This window comes from Hypanus sabinus, chromosome 4 (assembly GCF_030144855.1).
Source record: "Hypanus sabinus isolate sHypSab1 chromosome 4, sHypSab1.hap1, whole genome shotgun sequence".
NCBI classification, from domain to species: domain Eukaryota; kingdom Metazoa; phylum Chordata; class Chondrichthyes; order Myliobatiformes; family Dasyatidae; genus Hypanus; species Hypanus sabinus.
In genome coordinates, this window is record NC_082709.1 from 35,832,363 (window position 1) to 35,845,991 (window position 13,629).

General features: G+C 35.2%; 1 protein-coding gene across 1 annotated transcript in view; it reads left to right on the plus strand.

Annotated features, from left to right (window-relative positions):
- itgav (integrin, alpha V) overlaps positions 1-13,629 on the plus strand; it is a 109,569-nt gene that overhangs the window by 42,302 nt on the left and 53,638 nt on the right. Inside the window, exons 6-11 of the mRNA XM_059966815.1 lie at positions 1,862-1,907; positions 2,232-2,357; positions 2,854-2,898; positions 11,153-11,196; positions 12,651-12,707; positions 12,806-12,858. Coding sequence (XP_059822798.1) covers positions 1,862-1,907; positions 2,232-2,357; positions 2,854-2,898; positions 11,153-11,196; positions 12,651-12,707; positions 12,806-12,858 — 371 coding nt within the window. The remainder of the gene's footprint in view (positions 1-1,861; positions 1,908-2,231; positions 2,358-2,853; positions 2,899-11,152; positions 11,197-12,650; positions 12,708-12,805; positions 12,859-13,629) is intronic.

Here is a 13,629-nt window from a genome sequence, read left to right on the forward strand (position 1 = left end):
GAAGATACCACGTTCATCTGTACAAACAATAGTATGCAAGTACGCAGTCATACTGCTCAGGAAGGAGACTCATTCTGTCTCCTAGAGATTAACGTACTTTGGCGCGAAAAGTGCATATCAATCCCAGAACAACAACAAAGGACCTTGTTAAGATGCTGGAGGAAACAGGTAGACGAGTATCTATATCCACAGTAAAACGAGTTCTTTGTTGACATAACCTGAAAGGCTGCTCAGCAAGGAAGAAGCCACTGCTCCAAAACCGCCATTAAAAAAAGCCAGACTACAGTTTGCAAGTGCACATGGGGACAAAGATCTTACTTTTTGGAGAAATGTCCTCTGGTCTGATGACAAAAATTGAACTGCTTGGCCAAAATGACCATTGTTATGTTTCGAGGAAAAAGGGTGAGGCTTGCAAGCTGAAGAACACCATCCTAACTGTGAAGCATGGGAGTGGCAGCATCTTGTTGTGGGGGTGCTTTGCTGCAGGAGGGACTGGTGCACTTCACAAAATAGACAGCATCATGAGGAAGGAAAATTATGTGGATATGTTGAAGCAATCTCAGGATATCAGCCAGGAAGTTAAAGCTCGGTTGCAAATGGGTCTTCCAAATGGACAATGACCCCAAGCATACCTCCAAAGTTGTGGCAAAATTGCTTAAGGACAACAAAGTCAAAGTATTGGACTGACCATCACAAAGCCCTGACCTCAGTCCAATAGAAAATTTGTGGGCAGAACTGAAAAAGCGTGTGCAAACAAGGAAGCCTACAAACCTGACTCAGTTACATTAGTTCTGTCTGGAGGAATGGAACAAAATTCCAGCAACTTATTGTGAAAAGCTTGTAGAAGGCTACTCAAAATGCTTGACCCAAGTTAAACAATTTAAAGGCAATGCTACCAAATATTAACAAAGTGTATGTAAACTTCTAACCCACTGGGAATGTGATGAAAGAAATAAAAGCTGAAATAAATCATTCTCTCTACTATTATTCTGACATCTCACATTCTTAAAATAAAGTAGTAATCCTAACTGACCTAAGATGGAAAGTATTCTAGGATTAAATGTCAGGAATAGTGAAAAACTGATTTTAAATGTATTTGGCTGAGGTGTATGTAAACTTCTGACTTCAACTGTATGTTGAGTCTCACTGATATACACGAGGCCACACCGGAAGCACATAGGTGAAGGGTTGCCTCACCTGGAAGGACTTTTTGGGGAGGAGGTGTAGGGGTAGGTGTAGCAGTTGCTCTGTTTGCAAGGATCAGTGCTGGGAGGGATGAATGGACAAATGAGTCGCTTAGGGCGCTTGCTGAAGCAGAAAGGGGGGGGGGGGAGTGAAAGATGTGCTTGGTGGTGGGATCCTGTTGGAGATCCTGCTGAATTCCTCCAGCATTTTATGTGTGTTACTTGGATTTCCAGCATCTGCAGATTTTCTCTTGTTAACCCTTGTGCACTAATTGTGCCAGACTAACACGTTAACTAAACAGTTTATCTCAAAGTTTACAGTATTTCTATATTTTATGTGTTGATAATTTGACTTGATGTTACCACAATTTAACCAATTAATGCATGTGATTACATTTGATCTTGTATTTTCCCTTTAAAAATTTTTAAAGCTTTAATATCATTGTAACTTTGAGTGGTTATTAGAGTTAGTCAGTTTCACTGGGTTGCATGTCATCTTGTTTTAAACCTACTCAAGTTTAGATTATGTGTTAGGTGGATTTTTTGTATTGACCTATTTGGGAGTAAAGTTAAGTTATTTCGACTCCAAATGAGTGATTAATGTTGAGAATATTCATCACAGTATCATGTAATAGATGTCCATAAATGTCATTCTTTTGTCCTTTTGTGAATTGCAGGCTGGTAGAGTGGTTCTTGGTGGACCTGGCAGTTTTTACTGGCAAGGTAAAATGCAAAAGGACTTGGTCATAATGCAGTATTAAATTCTTTCTAGTTGCAGACATTCAGATGGTTGCTAAATTCAACTGGTCAGCCGTTTGAAAAAATAATAATGCAATGACTTTGATTGCTATCCAGGTTTTAAAATGCACTAATCCTTCAGTGGGAGAAACATATTTTCTTCCTCCAAGTAATATTTGTGTATGCTAATATACCATTTAATATTTTGTCATTATGGTTATTAAATAGAATTGAATTTTTTTAAAAAGCTTTGTGAAAATTCGAGCATTTCTTCAAATACTTTTTCCTCACCAAAAAATTATTCCACAGGGCAGTTAATCTCTGATGAGATTCAGGACATTGTGGAATTGTATAACTCATCACTGTTTATCACACAATATCGGAGTCAAATTTCAACCCGTGGGGCAAACGCTGTGTTTGATGACAGCTACCTTGGTGAGTCGGGCTTGCCTTTCAAAACATTGCTCTGGAGTAAATAAAAATGAACATGGAACACAAGGTTATTATGTTTAAATGTCTTTTTTTGAGTTATTTTAAATTAATTTGATACCTGAAAGTAATTTCATCTATGACTTAGGATTTTAGGAAGATTATTTTAAAACCTATTTCTTCAATGTCAGTTTGAACCATTGAATAATTAAAGTTCCTTCTCTTATACTTTTTTTAAAAAAACTTCAGATCTGATTAGGAAGTTTGTTTTGATTTTTGTTTATAACTATGATTAATTTTAATGGTACTCTGAAGTATTGGAATATACTTGCAATAAATAACCTTTGCAGTAACTCGTAATTTTGTATTTTGAAAGACTTAAAAATAACACGTGACCAGCCATAAAGCACATCAATATTAATTTTTGGCTAGCGTCGTTCTAAGTAAGAGGCTGATCAAAACATTTTCACCATTCTTCTGAATACTGAAATATCTTCTACAGGCTATTCAGTTACTGTTGGAAACTTCAACAATGATTCTATAGAAGGTAAGGCTATATTCAATGTGTTTATTTAAAGACAATGGAGAGCTGAAATTAAGATCTATATGACTGACTTAATGCTCGGATTTTATTTAAATAGAAGTTGGGGGCATGCGAAGGGTGGTCATGTTCTCCTACTGAGGAGGATTTTTTTGGTACCCACCTAATGTGCATATCCCATAATACCCCCAAGTTCACCCAGTGCACCAGGGGCAAAAGAACCTGCTCCACCTGTGCATGCGTACGATCTCAAAACTTGTCTCTATCAAAGAGCTCTGCAATTCCCTCGGTTGGGTGGAAAAGCCTGCGTAAGTTATTAGGGCAAAATTTAGTGATAAAACATGTAATACCTTTTCAGACCCTAAAGGAGTCAGTAAGTTTCAAGGTGAATACAGTGTTTTGGAGAAACTTGTAATGGCCTTCTGCCAATTGTGCATTGTTTGGCATACTGTATTGGACATCTAACACTAACTTTTCTGACCATTTCAAGAAGCATCCTTAATCTGGAAACTAGCTGTTGACATTTTTTTTCTTTCCAATACTTTTATTAAATTTCATATACACGAATACAGAATTCATAAGGGCACTTATTACAAATCAAAATAAGATAGCACAAAATGGACTATATATAAATCACACTGATACAATCAAGGTATCCCATATTCATGATCAATCAAATAAGATAAATTGAATTCATGAAGTACAATAATATGGTTAATTATATTATTTAAAAAATCTACACCCACTGCCAAGACAAAGCTGATTGGTAAAAAAAAACAAGAGAAAAAAGGAGTAAATTACCATATAGTGTTTTATAATAATAGCCCAGATTTATATTTTAATGAAAACAATTCAAGGATTTTTAAAATAGTTCAGAAATGGTCGCCATAGCATTTGAAAATCTTGGTTAGAATCAGAAATTGAACAACAAATCTTCTCTAAGTTTAAACATTACCTAACAACACATAACCATCGAGCATGTGTTGGGGGGGGGGGGGGAAACCTCCTTCCATTTAAGCAAGATCGCCCTCCTAGCCATAAGAGAAATAAAAGCCAGTACCCACGAATGAGAAGGCTCCAAAATTATAGCTCTTTCCTCAACAATACCAAATAAGGCAGTCGAAGGATTGGGCTTAAAATTAACTTTAAGAAGTACAGAAAAAGTTTGGAATACATCTTTCCAATATTTTTCAAGGCTCGAACATGACCAAAACATATAAATTGGTGAAGCCTCTCCATTATTACATCTATCACAATAAGGAGATATATCGGCAAAAAAACGAGCGAGCTTGTTTTTAGACATATGAGCCCTATGTACCACTTTTAATTGTAGGAAGGAATGACGGGCACATAATGATGAAGAATTAACCATTTTGAAAATAACCCTCCAGGTCTTATCAGATAATGAAGTCTGTAAATCCTTTTCCCAAACTTTTTTAATTTTGTCTAAAGGAGCCATTCTCAATCCCAACAACAGACCATAAATATAAGATATTGAGCCATTATCAAAAGTTTTTCAAATTAAAAATTACATCTATTATGTTCTTATCTGGACTGGTAGGAAATATATTTAGTTTAGATCTTAAAAATCTAATCTGTAGATATCAAAAAAGTGGGTATTAGATAGGTTATATTTCACTGAGAGCTGCTCAAAAGAAGGAGGAGTCCCTCCAACAAACAAATCCTGGAATCATTTAATGCCTAATCTATTCCATTATCTAAAAAACAGATCAGTCGTAGATGGTTTAAAAAAAATTAGAAAAAATAGGACTGGAAAGGGAAAATCTCAATAAACCAAAATGTTTTCTAAACAGAAGCCAGACCCTCAAAGTGTGTTTAACCACCAAACTGTCAGTTAATGTATTTAAAGATAAAGGAAGAGAGGATCCAACAAGAGAAATAATAGAAAATTTCGTAACAGAGTTGGCTTCCAAAAGGACCCATATTGGACAATCCTCACAATTAATATAATATAACCATAACGTAAGATTTCTTATGTTAATTGCCCAAAAATATAACATAACATTGGGTAGAGCAAGGCCGCCATTCTTTTTAAATTTTTGAAGGTGGGCTTTATTTAATCGGGGCTTTCTGTTCTTCCATATATAGGAAGAAAGAATCGAATCTAAAGAATCAAAAAAAGACTTAGGAATAAAAACTGTTATGGCTTGAAAAAGGTATATAAATTTAGGTAAAATATTCATTTTAATAGAATTGATTTGACCGATCAATGATAAAGAGAGAGACGACCAATTAGAAAGTGTCTTTTTCACATAATTCATTAAGGTTAAATAATTTTCTTTGAATAGATCTTTATAATTCTTAGTGATTGTTACACCCAAAAATGTAAGTTGTTTTCTTACAATTTTAAAAGGAAGGTTAATATCGGTTGGTATCAAACTATTTAAAGGAAACAATTCACTTTTATGTAAATTCAATTTATATCCTGAAAACTGGCTAAAATTAGTCAGTAAAAGAAACATAGAGGGTAAAGAAGTTGTAACATTAGATACAAAAAGCAATAGGTCATCAGCATAAAGCAAGACTTTATGAATAGTACCTTTCCTTAAAATACTGGTGATATCTTTAGACTCTCGAAAAACAATTGCTAAAGGTTCTAATACCAAATCAAAAAGCTAAGGGCTCAACGGACATCCTTGTCTGGTTCCACATTGGAGTTCAATTAGTTTAGAAATCTGAAAATTATTAAGGACCTGAGCAGAAGGAGGTAAGTAAAGTAATTTAATCCAATGAATAAAATTGGGCCCAAAATTAAATTTTTCTGTTTTAAATAGGTAATTCCATTCAACTCAATCAAAGCCTTCTCTGCATCCAGAGAAATCACACATTCCGATATTTCCTTGGATGGAGAATGCATAACATTTAACAGTCGCCGTATATTAAAATGGGAATATTGATTTTTAATTCATCCTGTCTGATCTTCAGATATTATTTAAGGTATAATATTTTCGAGTCTATGGGCCAAAACTTTAGATATGTTCTTAGCATCAACGTTGAGTAAAGAGATTGGTCTATATGAAGAGCATTCAGTGGGATTTTTATTTTTAAGAATAAGCGAAATGGAAGCTTCATAAAAAGACCTTGGCAGGTCTTGAAGGAATCAGTAAGAGTAGAACATAAATAAGTAGAACATAAATCAGTAAGAGTAGAACATAAATAAGGAATAAGCAATGAAGAAAAAGCCTTATAAAATTCTCCAGCGAATCCGTCAGGTCCTGGAGATTTCCTAGAGTGCAATGAAGATAATAGTCTCAGTGATTTCCTTCTGAGAAATAGGTTGATCCAATTGCTTTTGATTATCACCTGAAAGTCCAGGAATATTTAATTGTTCTAAAAAATTGTTCATTGGAGTATTACCTTTAGCAGAATCAGAACTATACAAGTTAGAATAAAATTCTCTGAACGTGTCATTTATTTCAAAATGATCAGTCGTCATTTCACTATTGGTTTTGCAAATTTCTTTAATTTGCGATTTAGCTATAGAGGTCTTCAATTGATTAGCTAATAGTTTACCAGTTTGTTCTCCATGTATATAGAATTGTCTTCTATCTTTTAAAAGTTGGCTTTCAATTGGATATGTTATAAGAAGATCATATTTCGTTTTAATTTCAATACGTCTTTTGTATAGTTCAGGGTCTGGTGCCAAAGCATATTTCTAGTTTAGTTGTTTTAATTGATTAACTAATCAGTTCTCTCTTTATTAGATTTTTTCTTAATATATGCAGTATAGATGATTTGTCCTCTAATACATACCTTAAAAGCATCCCAAATGATAAGACTAGAAGTCTCTTCCAACACATTTTCTTCAAAAAAAAATAGTAATTTGATTCTCCAGAAATTTTAGGAAGTTCTTATCAGATAAGAAAGTTAAATTACAACGCCAGGATCTGTTCATATGAGTGAAACCAGGAAGATTTAAAGATAGAAATACAGGAGAATAGTTGAATAAAGCTATTTCTTTATATTCAATAGATCGAACTAATGGAATCATTTAACTATCAGTAAAAAAAAATCAATCCTGTATAGGAATGATGGACATGAGAGAAGAATGAATACTCCCTTTCTGCTGGGTGAAAAAAAACTGATATCAACAATATCACACTTTGTTAGAAAGGACTGAATAAATAAAGCCGATTTATTAGGTGTGGCTGATTTAAGAGAAGAGCAATCTAATACAGGGTCTAAACAACAATTAAGATCTCCTCCCATCACTAAAGAATAAAAGCTCAAGTCTGGCAGGAATGAAAAGAAACACTCAAAAAAAAATCCTGGTGGGTCATCCACATTGGGAGTATACACGTTAGCAAATACAATTAATTTATTATCTAGTTTCCCTGACACTAGGACAAATCGCCCATTAGGGTCAGAGACAACTTTATGTTGAACAAAAGAAATTGTATTATCTATAAAAATCAAGACCCCTTGAGATTTTGCTCTGAATGAAGAATGAAATTGTAGACCCCTCCACCGATTGAAAAGGCATGCGTTGTCACAACTACATACATGTGTTTCTTGTAGAAAAATAATGGGGGTCCTTAACTTTTTAATATAAGCAAATATTCTGTTTCACAAGGTGATTTAACCCTTTCACATTAAAACTAAGTAAATTAATATTTTGATCCATTATAAATTCTAATTAACAGAAGAATTAAAAAGATCTGACCATAAATTATTAGAACCAGAGAATGAACCATAAAATAAGGTACTCAAACAGAAAATTTGGATGATAGCCCAAACCAGCTTCCAGAGAAAAAAGAAAAAAAGAGACCCCATCCCCTTCCCCTCCCAAAGCCAGAAAGGCGGCCAAAGAACAGTTGACATGCTAAACCCTAAAGACAAACCTCCTGAAGAAATCCTGCTGGCAAAACTCCAATCATCCAAGGTTATTATGTTCCTATTAAGACTAAACAGAAAGAAAACTTCGATCAAAAATCCAAAGCATCAGCGGATTCATTTTAACAATTACAAAAAAAAGGAAAAACCTCAAAAAAAAAGAATAAAGTAGTAAAAAAAGTCAAAGAAAATACCAAAAAACAAGATATATAAATGGTCAAAATGTACGTTTATTAAAACCTTATTCTATCCAACATTAAAAAGATAATTGCTCTTGTAAGAGATATAACCCATTTAATCTTCTGCTTTCAAATACTTCTGAGCATGTTCAACCGATTCCAGCCATTTCTGCACACCATTTTTCAGAATGATTCTAAGATGTGCAGGGAAGCAAAGGGAGGGCTTAAACCCTTTATTAGAAAGCAGCGACATGACCTTTTTTTACTTAGCACATTCAGCCATAACCTCTGGTATATAGTCTACAAATCTGATCATCTTCCCTTTGTAATTGATCATTCCTACTCAATGGGTATGATGGATTAAAAGCTCCTTGGTATGAAATTCGTGAAAACAAAATAACTGATCTAGGACGCTCTCTCGACTGTAATTTGGGAGCCAGTGACCGGTGGGTGTGGTCCAACTTAGGCCCAGATGGCAATAAATCAGAAAGCTTCAGAAAGCTTGCAAAGAAGTCCATGGGGTGGGCACCTTCAATTGATTCTTCAAGACCTAGAATACATAGACTGTTCCTTCTGCTTCTGCTTTCCAGGTTGGTAATCTTCTTTGTTAATTTTTTGTTTGATAATGATAATTTTTTGCAGAGCTTACTCATGTCTTCTAAGTCCACTTCCAGTATTGACAAAGTTTCTTTATTCTCCTTAATTCGCTTTTCATGTTCGATTAGAGTTTGTTGAATAGTGTCCAACTTAACATTAAGATGTTGAAATTCCTCAGAGTTCTGTTCTTTGCTTTTTAAGGAAATCTCCAATTGATTCCAAAGTGGTTAGAGAATCATCGTTTACTTTTGCAGAGGCTTTAGTCTTTCTCAAAGACATTAAGATTTATAGTAAGGTTTCAAAAAACTGGTAGAAAACAAAAAGATAGGTAAGGTAGGAGCAAGTTCAAAAAGATGTTACCCAATCGGCTGCCAGCAGGGCTCTCTGACATTTTTCTATATTGGAGCATAGGATCAAGGGCTGTGCATCTATAGCTTGCACTTTTGTCCCTTGTCTTTTACAATGCTACTTAGGAAGAGTGTTCACCACCTCCTGGGACTAAACACTATTAAGTTATAGATCTTTGTTGAGTCTCCTTGCACGCTTGGCTTAGTTGTACTAAAAAAGCCCCCGTTCTGCAAGTTCCTGAACTGGAGCAATGGTTTGAAATGACTGTTGATTGATTCATTATGGTCGCATACATGAAGTCCCATGGCATCCAGGTAGATCATTCCATTCATATGTACATCAAGGCCTTAGAGAAGGAAAACAATAATGGAATTCAGAATTAAGTGTTACAATTAGTGAGGAAGTGTTATGCAGCTAGACAAATAAGATGCTAGCACCATAATGAGGAAGACTGATCAATCAAGAGTTAATCTTTACTATACTAGAGTTCTGTTCAAAATTCTGTTAACATTGGGGTGGAAGTTGTCCTTGAGCCTTGTGTTCTCAGGTTTGTACATCTTGTTTCCAATGGAAATGGGGAGAAGAGAGAATGTCTGGAGTGGGAAAGGCCTTTGATTATGTTGCCTGTTTTCCTGAGGCATTGAAAGTGTAGACAGTCAGTGGAGAGGAGGCTGGTTTTCATGACAGACTGGGCAGTTTTCACATCTTCCTGCAATTTCTTGCAGTCTTGGACATAGAAGTTGACATGCCATGCTGTGATGCATCTGTAAAAATTAGTGAGGGTCATTGGGGACACGCCAAATCTGAAGAAGTAAAGGTGTTGTTATGTTTTCTTGATGAAAGAATCTACATTGATATGTACAATTGGAGAACTTGAAGCTCTCAACCTTTTCCACCTCACCATCACTGATACAGCCAGGGATGTGTTCTCCATTCTGCTTCCTAAACTTCATAACCAGTTCTTTTGTTTTGCTGATACTGATTCTTACCTTGATGTTGTTCCACTAGGCTATCCATCTCTTTCCTCTATTCCATCTCATTGTTGTTTGAGATCCAACAACTGGTATATTCAGTTGTCCTCTTCTAGGTTGGATATTAAAATCCAGACAAGCAACACCGAAACACTGGATGTGTTTTTTTTTGCATTTGTTGAAACATTGAGAAAAGTTAATGATGTTTTCCTGAGCAAAGTTCACTAAACAATGCACTAATCACAGATAACCAATATGGGTAGAGTTCACATTTTGATTGCCTGTGAATTAGGGGAAAAGATTGTAAAGACTTTTTTTTTGTAATTCAAATTTTTATTATTATTTATTCTTATTTTACAAAGTAGCACAGTGTATCATAGAGCAGATACAGTACAGCGTATTTATACAACCATCCCATGACAGGAAAACATATAAAACTAGGAAGCAGAAAAAAACTTCTAATTTCAGTTTAAATTAACATACAACCAAAATTGATCCCACTCGTCTTGCACTTTTCCCTCACTGTTAATTCTTCCCAACATGTGTTCATGTGATGAAATCTTAACCATTTCCTCAGTCCATTCCCTGACTTATTTTTATTTTCTCAGTTTTGTCCCAGAGTTTTCCCTTTTCTTTCACATCAGCATAGTCTATCAATGCGCAGTCACTTCCCTAGCAAGAAATTGTGCACCTATTTGGCAGAAAGAGAGACTAATTTGAAATGCGCATCGAGGGTGTGGGAAGAAGATCGTGGTGGTTGTGAGTTGCACAATAACATTGTTTCACATCTCTATTGGGGAGAAACCGTAAGAAATAATATTAAAAAATTCAGATCAGTTTTGTCTTCCCTAGAGTAGAAGTTTGCAGTAAATTAGATCACCCAGTGCATTTCTGATTTTTTACTTTGGCCAACTATTTTGCGATGTTTTGTCAATACTTTTGAAATGTCATGCATGCCAATGAGATGAGTGAAAGCTGATCTTTTCCATGTATGGCATTTTTTTTAAAAAACATTGTCCCTCACAGCCCTCTTTGCAATCTAGAACAATTTGTGGATCAGTTATCTGCTAAGTGCTAGCGTGGCCTTACCAGTATCTGTTCAAGTTCTTTATGTTCTCTATAAATGCAGACATAAAAAATATATTGACAAAAGGTGTCCCAAACCTGAGCAGGCATTACTATCATTGGGAGAGGAAGGAGATTAAAAGATCGTGACTTCTAGTTTGAGAGTGCTTACTATGTGTAGGTTGTTATGTAAATTAACTGTGATTATTTCTAACTAAACATATGAAACATTTCTCTTCATTTTAGATTTTGTTACTGGTATTCCAAGAGGAGCAAAGTCTCTGGGTTATGTAAGGAATGCTTATTTTTCTCAGCAATATTTTTATTGTTTTTTTTAAATCAAGAAAGCATAGTGCAAAGGCGGCTTGTGCAGTACATAATAAATGTACAATTCACATCTATGAAAGAGATGCACCCATAGTACAATCATGCTTTGGCTGCCTCCCTGCCCTGACCGACCCCTCCCAATTCCCGTCTCCAAGCCATCATTGCATGAGCAAAAAGGGTTAAACAGAACCTTTATCCCCACAGAGCTGCATTGGTATAGAGAAGGTGTATTTTCCTAACACAAACTGTTGTATGTTTACATGTCTCAGTTTGAAGAATTTTACCGGAGAATGCTGAAAGTTAGGGAGTTATGTCCAGAGGAAAGGAAGAAGGGATGAACCTTTAGTTTGGCTGGGAATTCTGACAATATTCAAGAAAGGGTCCCCACACCTTTTGGAACTTTATGTCCGAATTGAGAGTTGAATAATGGATCTTCTCAAGACTAGACATGATGTGCCTAAGCCACTGAGCATGGGTGGACGGGGCGGCATCCCTCCACCTGAACAAGACTGCGTGCCTGACCAAAAGAGACGCAAAAGACAGTATGTGATGTTTGGTCTGATTTGGGTGCACGTCCCCCTCTCTGGAAGTGCCAAAAAGAACAATCAAAGGGTTAGGTTCCAGATTGTAATTAAGTATTTAGGATAGAGTTTGGAAAACATTTCTCCAGTATTTTTCCAAGCTAGGGCATGTCCAGTACATGTGAATAAGGGAAGCCTCATCCCTTTTGCATTTGTCACAGCAGCGAGTAACACCTGGGTAAATGTGAGATAATTTAGCTTTAGACATATGGGCCCTGTGTATGACCTTGAACTGTAACAGGCAGTGTCGGGCACATAAAGAAGTTACCGAGTTAACTAACTTGAGAACTGAATCCCATACATCGTCTGACAGTGAAAATTTTAAATCTTGCTCCCAGGCAGTTTTAATTTTACAACTGTATTTGTGAACTGATTTAAATAATTAGAAAAATGAAAGTGAACTAAATTTATGTTATTTTATCGCTCCTCAAAGGTGGTTGAAAGTACTCTATAGCTATTACCTTTTTAGTATACTAGATATAGATAGTTTAATACAACAGAATTACATGGGTAGCCTAAGTGTTAGTGACAACTTTGCTGTGTTGAAGATGGGATGAGAATAGTTATTGTTCCTTAGGATGTTGAATTTTCACTTTTTTAAAAAAAGCATTGTGTGATATTTTGCATCCATATTTCAGGATTAAAAAAAACACTCTTTCACAGTGTGTTTCCAATTTAGTACCACGGAAACAGAAATATTGATTAAGATTATATGCTTAAATGCTCAATTGAGCTATTTAATCCATAGCTTTCTGGCTGAAGCAAGATACTGTATGTGTATCTGAAGTAAAATTACACCTTTCAATGTATATATAAACTGTTCTTAACATTGACAGGTGACTATTTTAAATGGAGTTAACATGGAATCACTTCACAATTTTACTGGGGAACAGGTAAGTAAACTTTATTGTTCAATTTTAAATAACTGATTTGTTAAGTGTGATTGTCAATACCAGAATAAGACTGTGACTCATCTCTCTCTCTTTCTTAGATGGCTGCTTATTTTGGATACTCTGTTGCTGTTACAGATATCAACAATGATGGGTAAGGTTGTGTGTGTTGAAGGGATGGGCTGCATTAGAACTTTATCTTGTTTAAAAATGTCTTATTCTGTGGCCACTGAGAAAAACTGACCATTTGGGGGACTTTGTTGTTCTGTTTTATTAAATTTAAAAGCTGAAGTTAGTGTGAGAATGACTAATGATAGATTATGAAAAGCTATATAAACTTTGCAATGTTGAACTTTCTTTATCCTTCTGAGATTCTCCAATTTTAAAATCAATTTGTTCATTAAAAATGTGTTGAAATGATGATTGAGAAGTAGTTTAAGTACTGGGTCTACAACGTGTTCTAACTTGCATTAATGCTGCAGACTGAATACTAATTGTTCAGATTTGTGAATGATTTCAGGCCAGAGTGGTTGTTTCATTCTGAAGAGGCAGTTTAGAAAACATAAAGTGTGTTGGCAAGAGTATGGAATAAAAGGTGAAATTTAATAACATGTGATTTTTATTTATAGAGAAATGGGTGATTATTTGTAAATTAAGTCAAATAGCTCCAAATGGCATTAATAACCAGGTTTCATAGCCACAAGTGGATAAAACTGAGATGGCTTTATAGTGCTGCATGTTACGGATGCATTTCAATGAGAATGAAAATCTTGGAGCTGCCTAAAATTAGCTGAAAGTCACAGAAGTGGTGGCAAATTTGAAGTTGCTATTGTATGCAAGAGCAGAAAGTATATGCTTTTTGGCTTGTTTTAAACATTTCATGTAGTTTGGTTCAGGAGTGGGACCTCTGGCTGCAATCAATAGC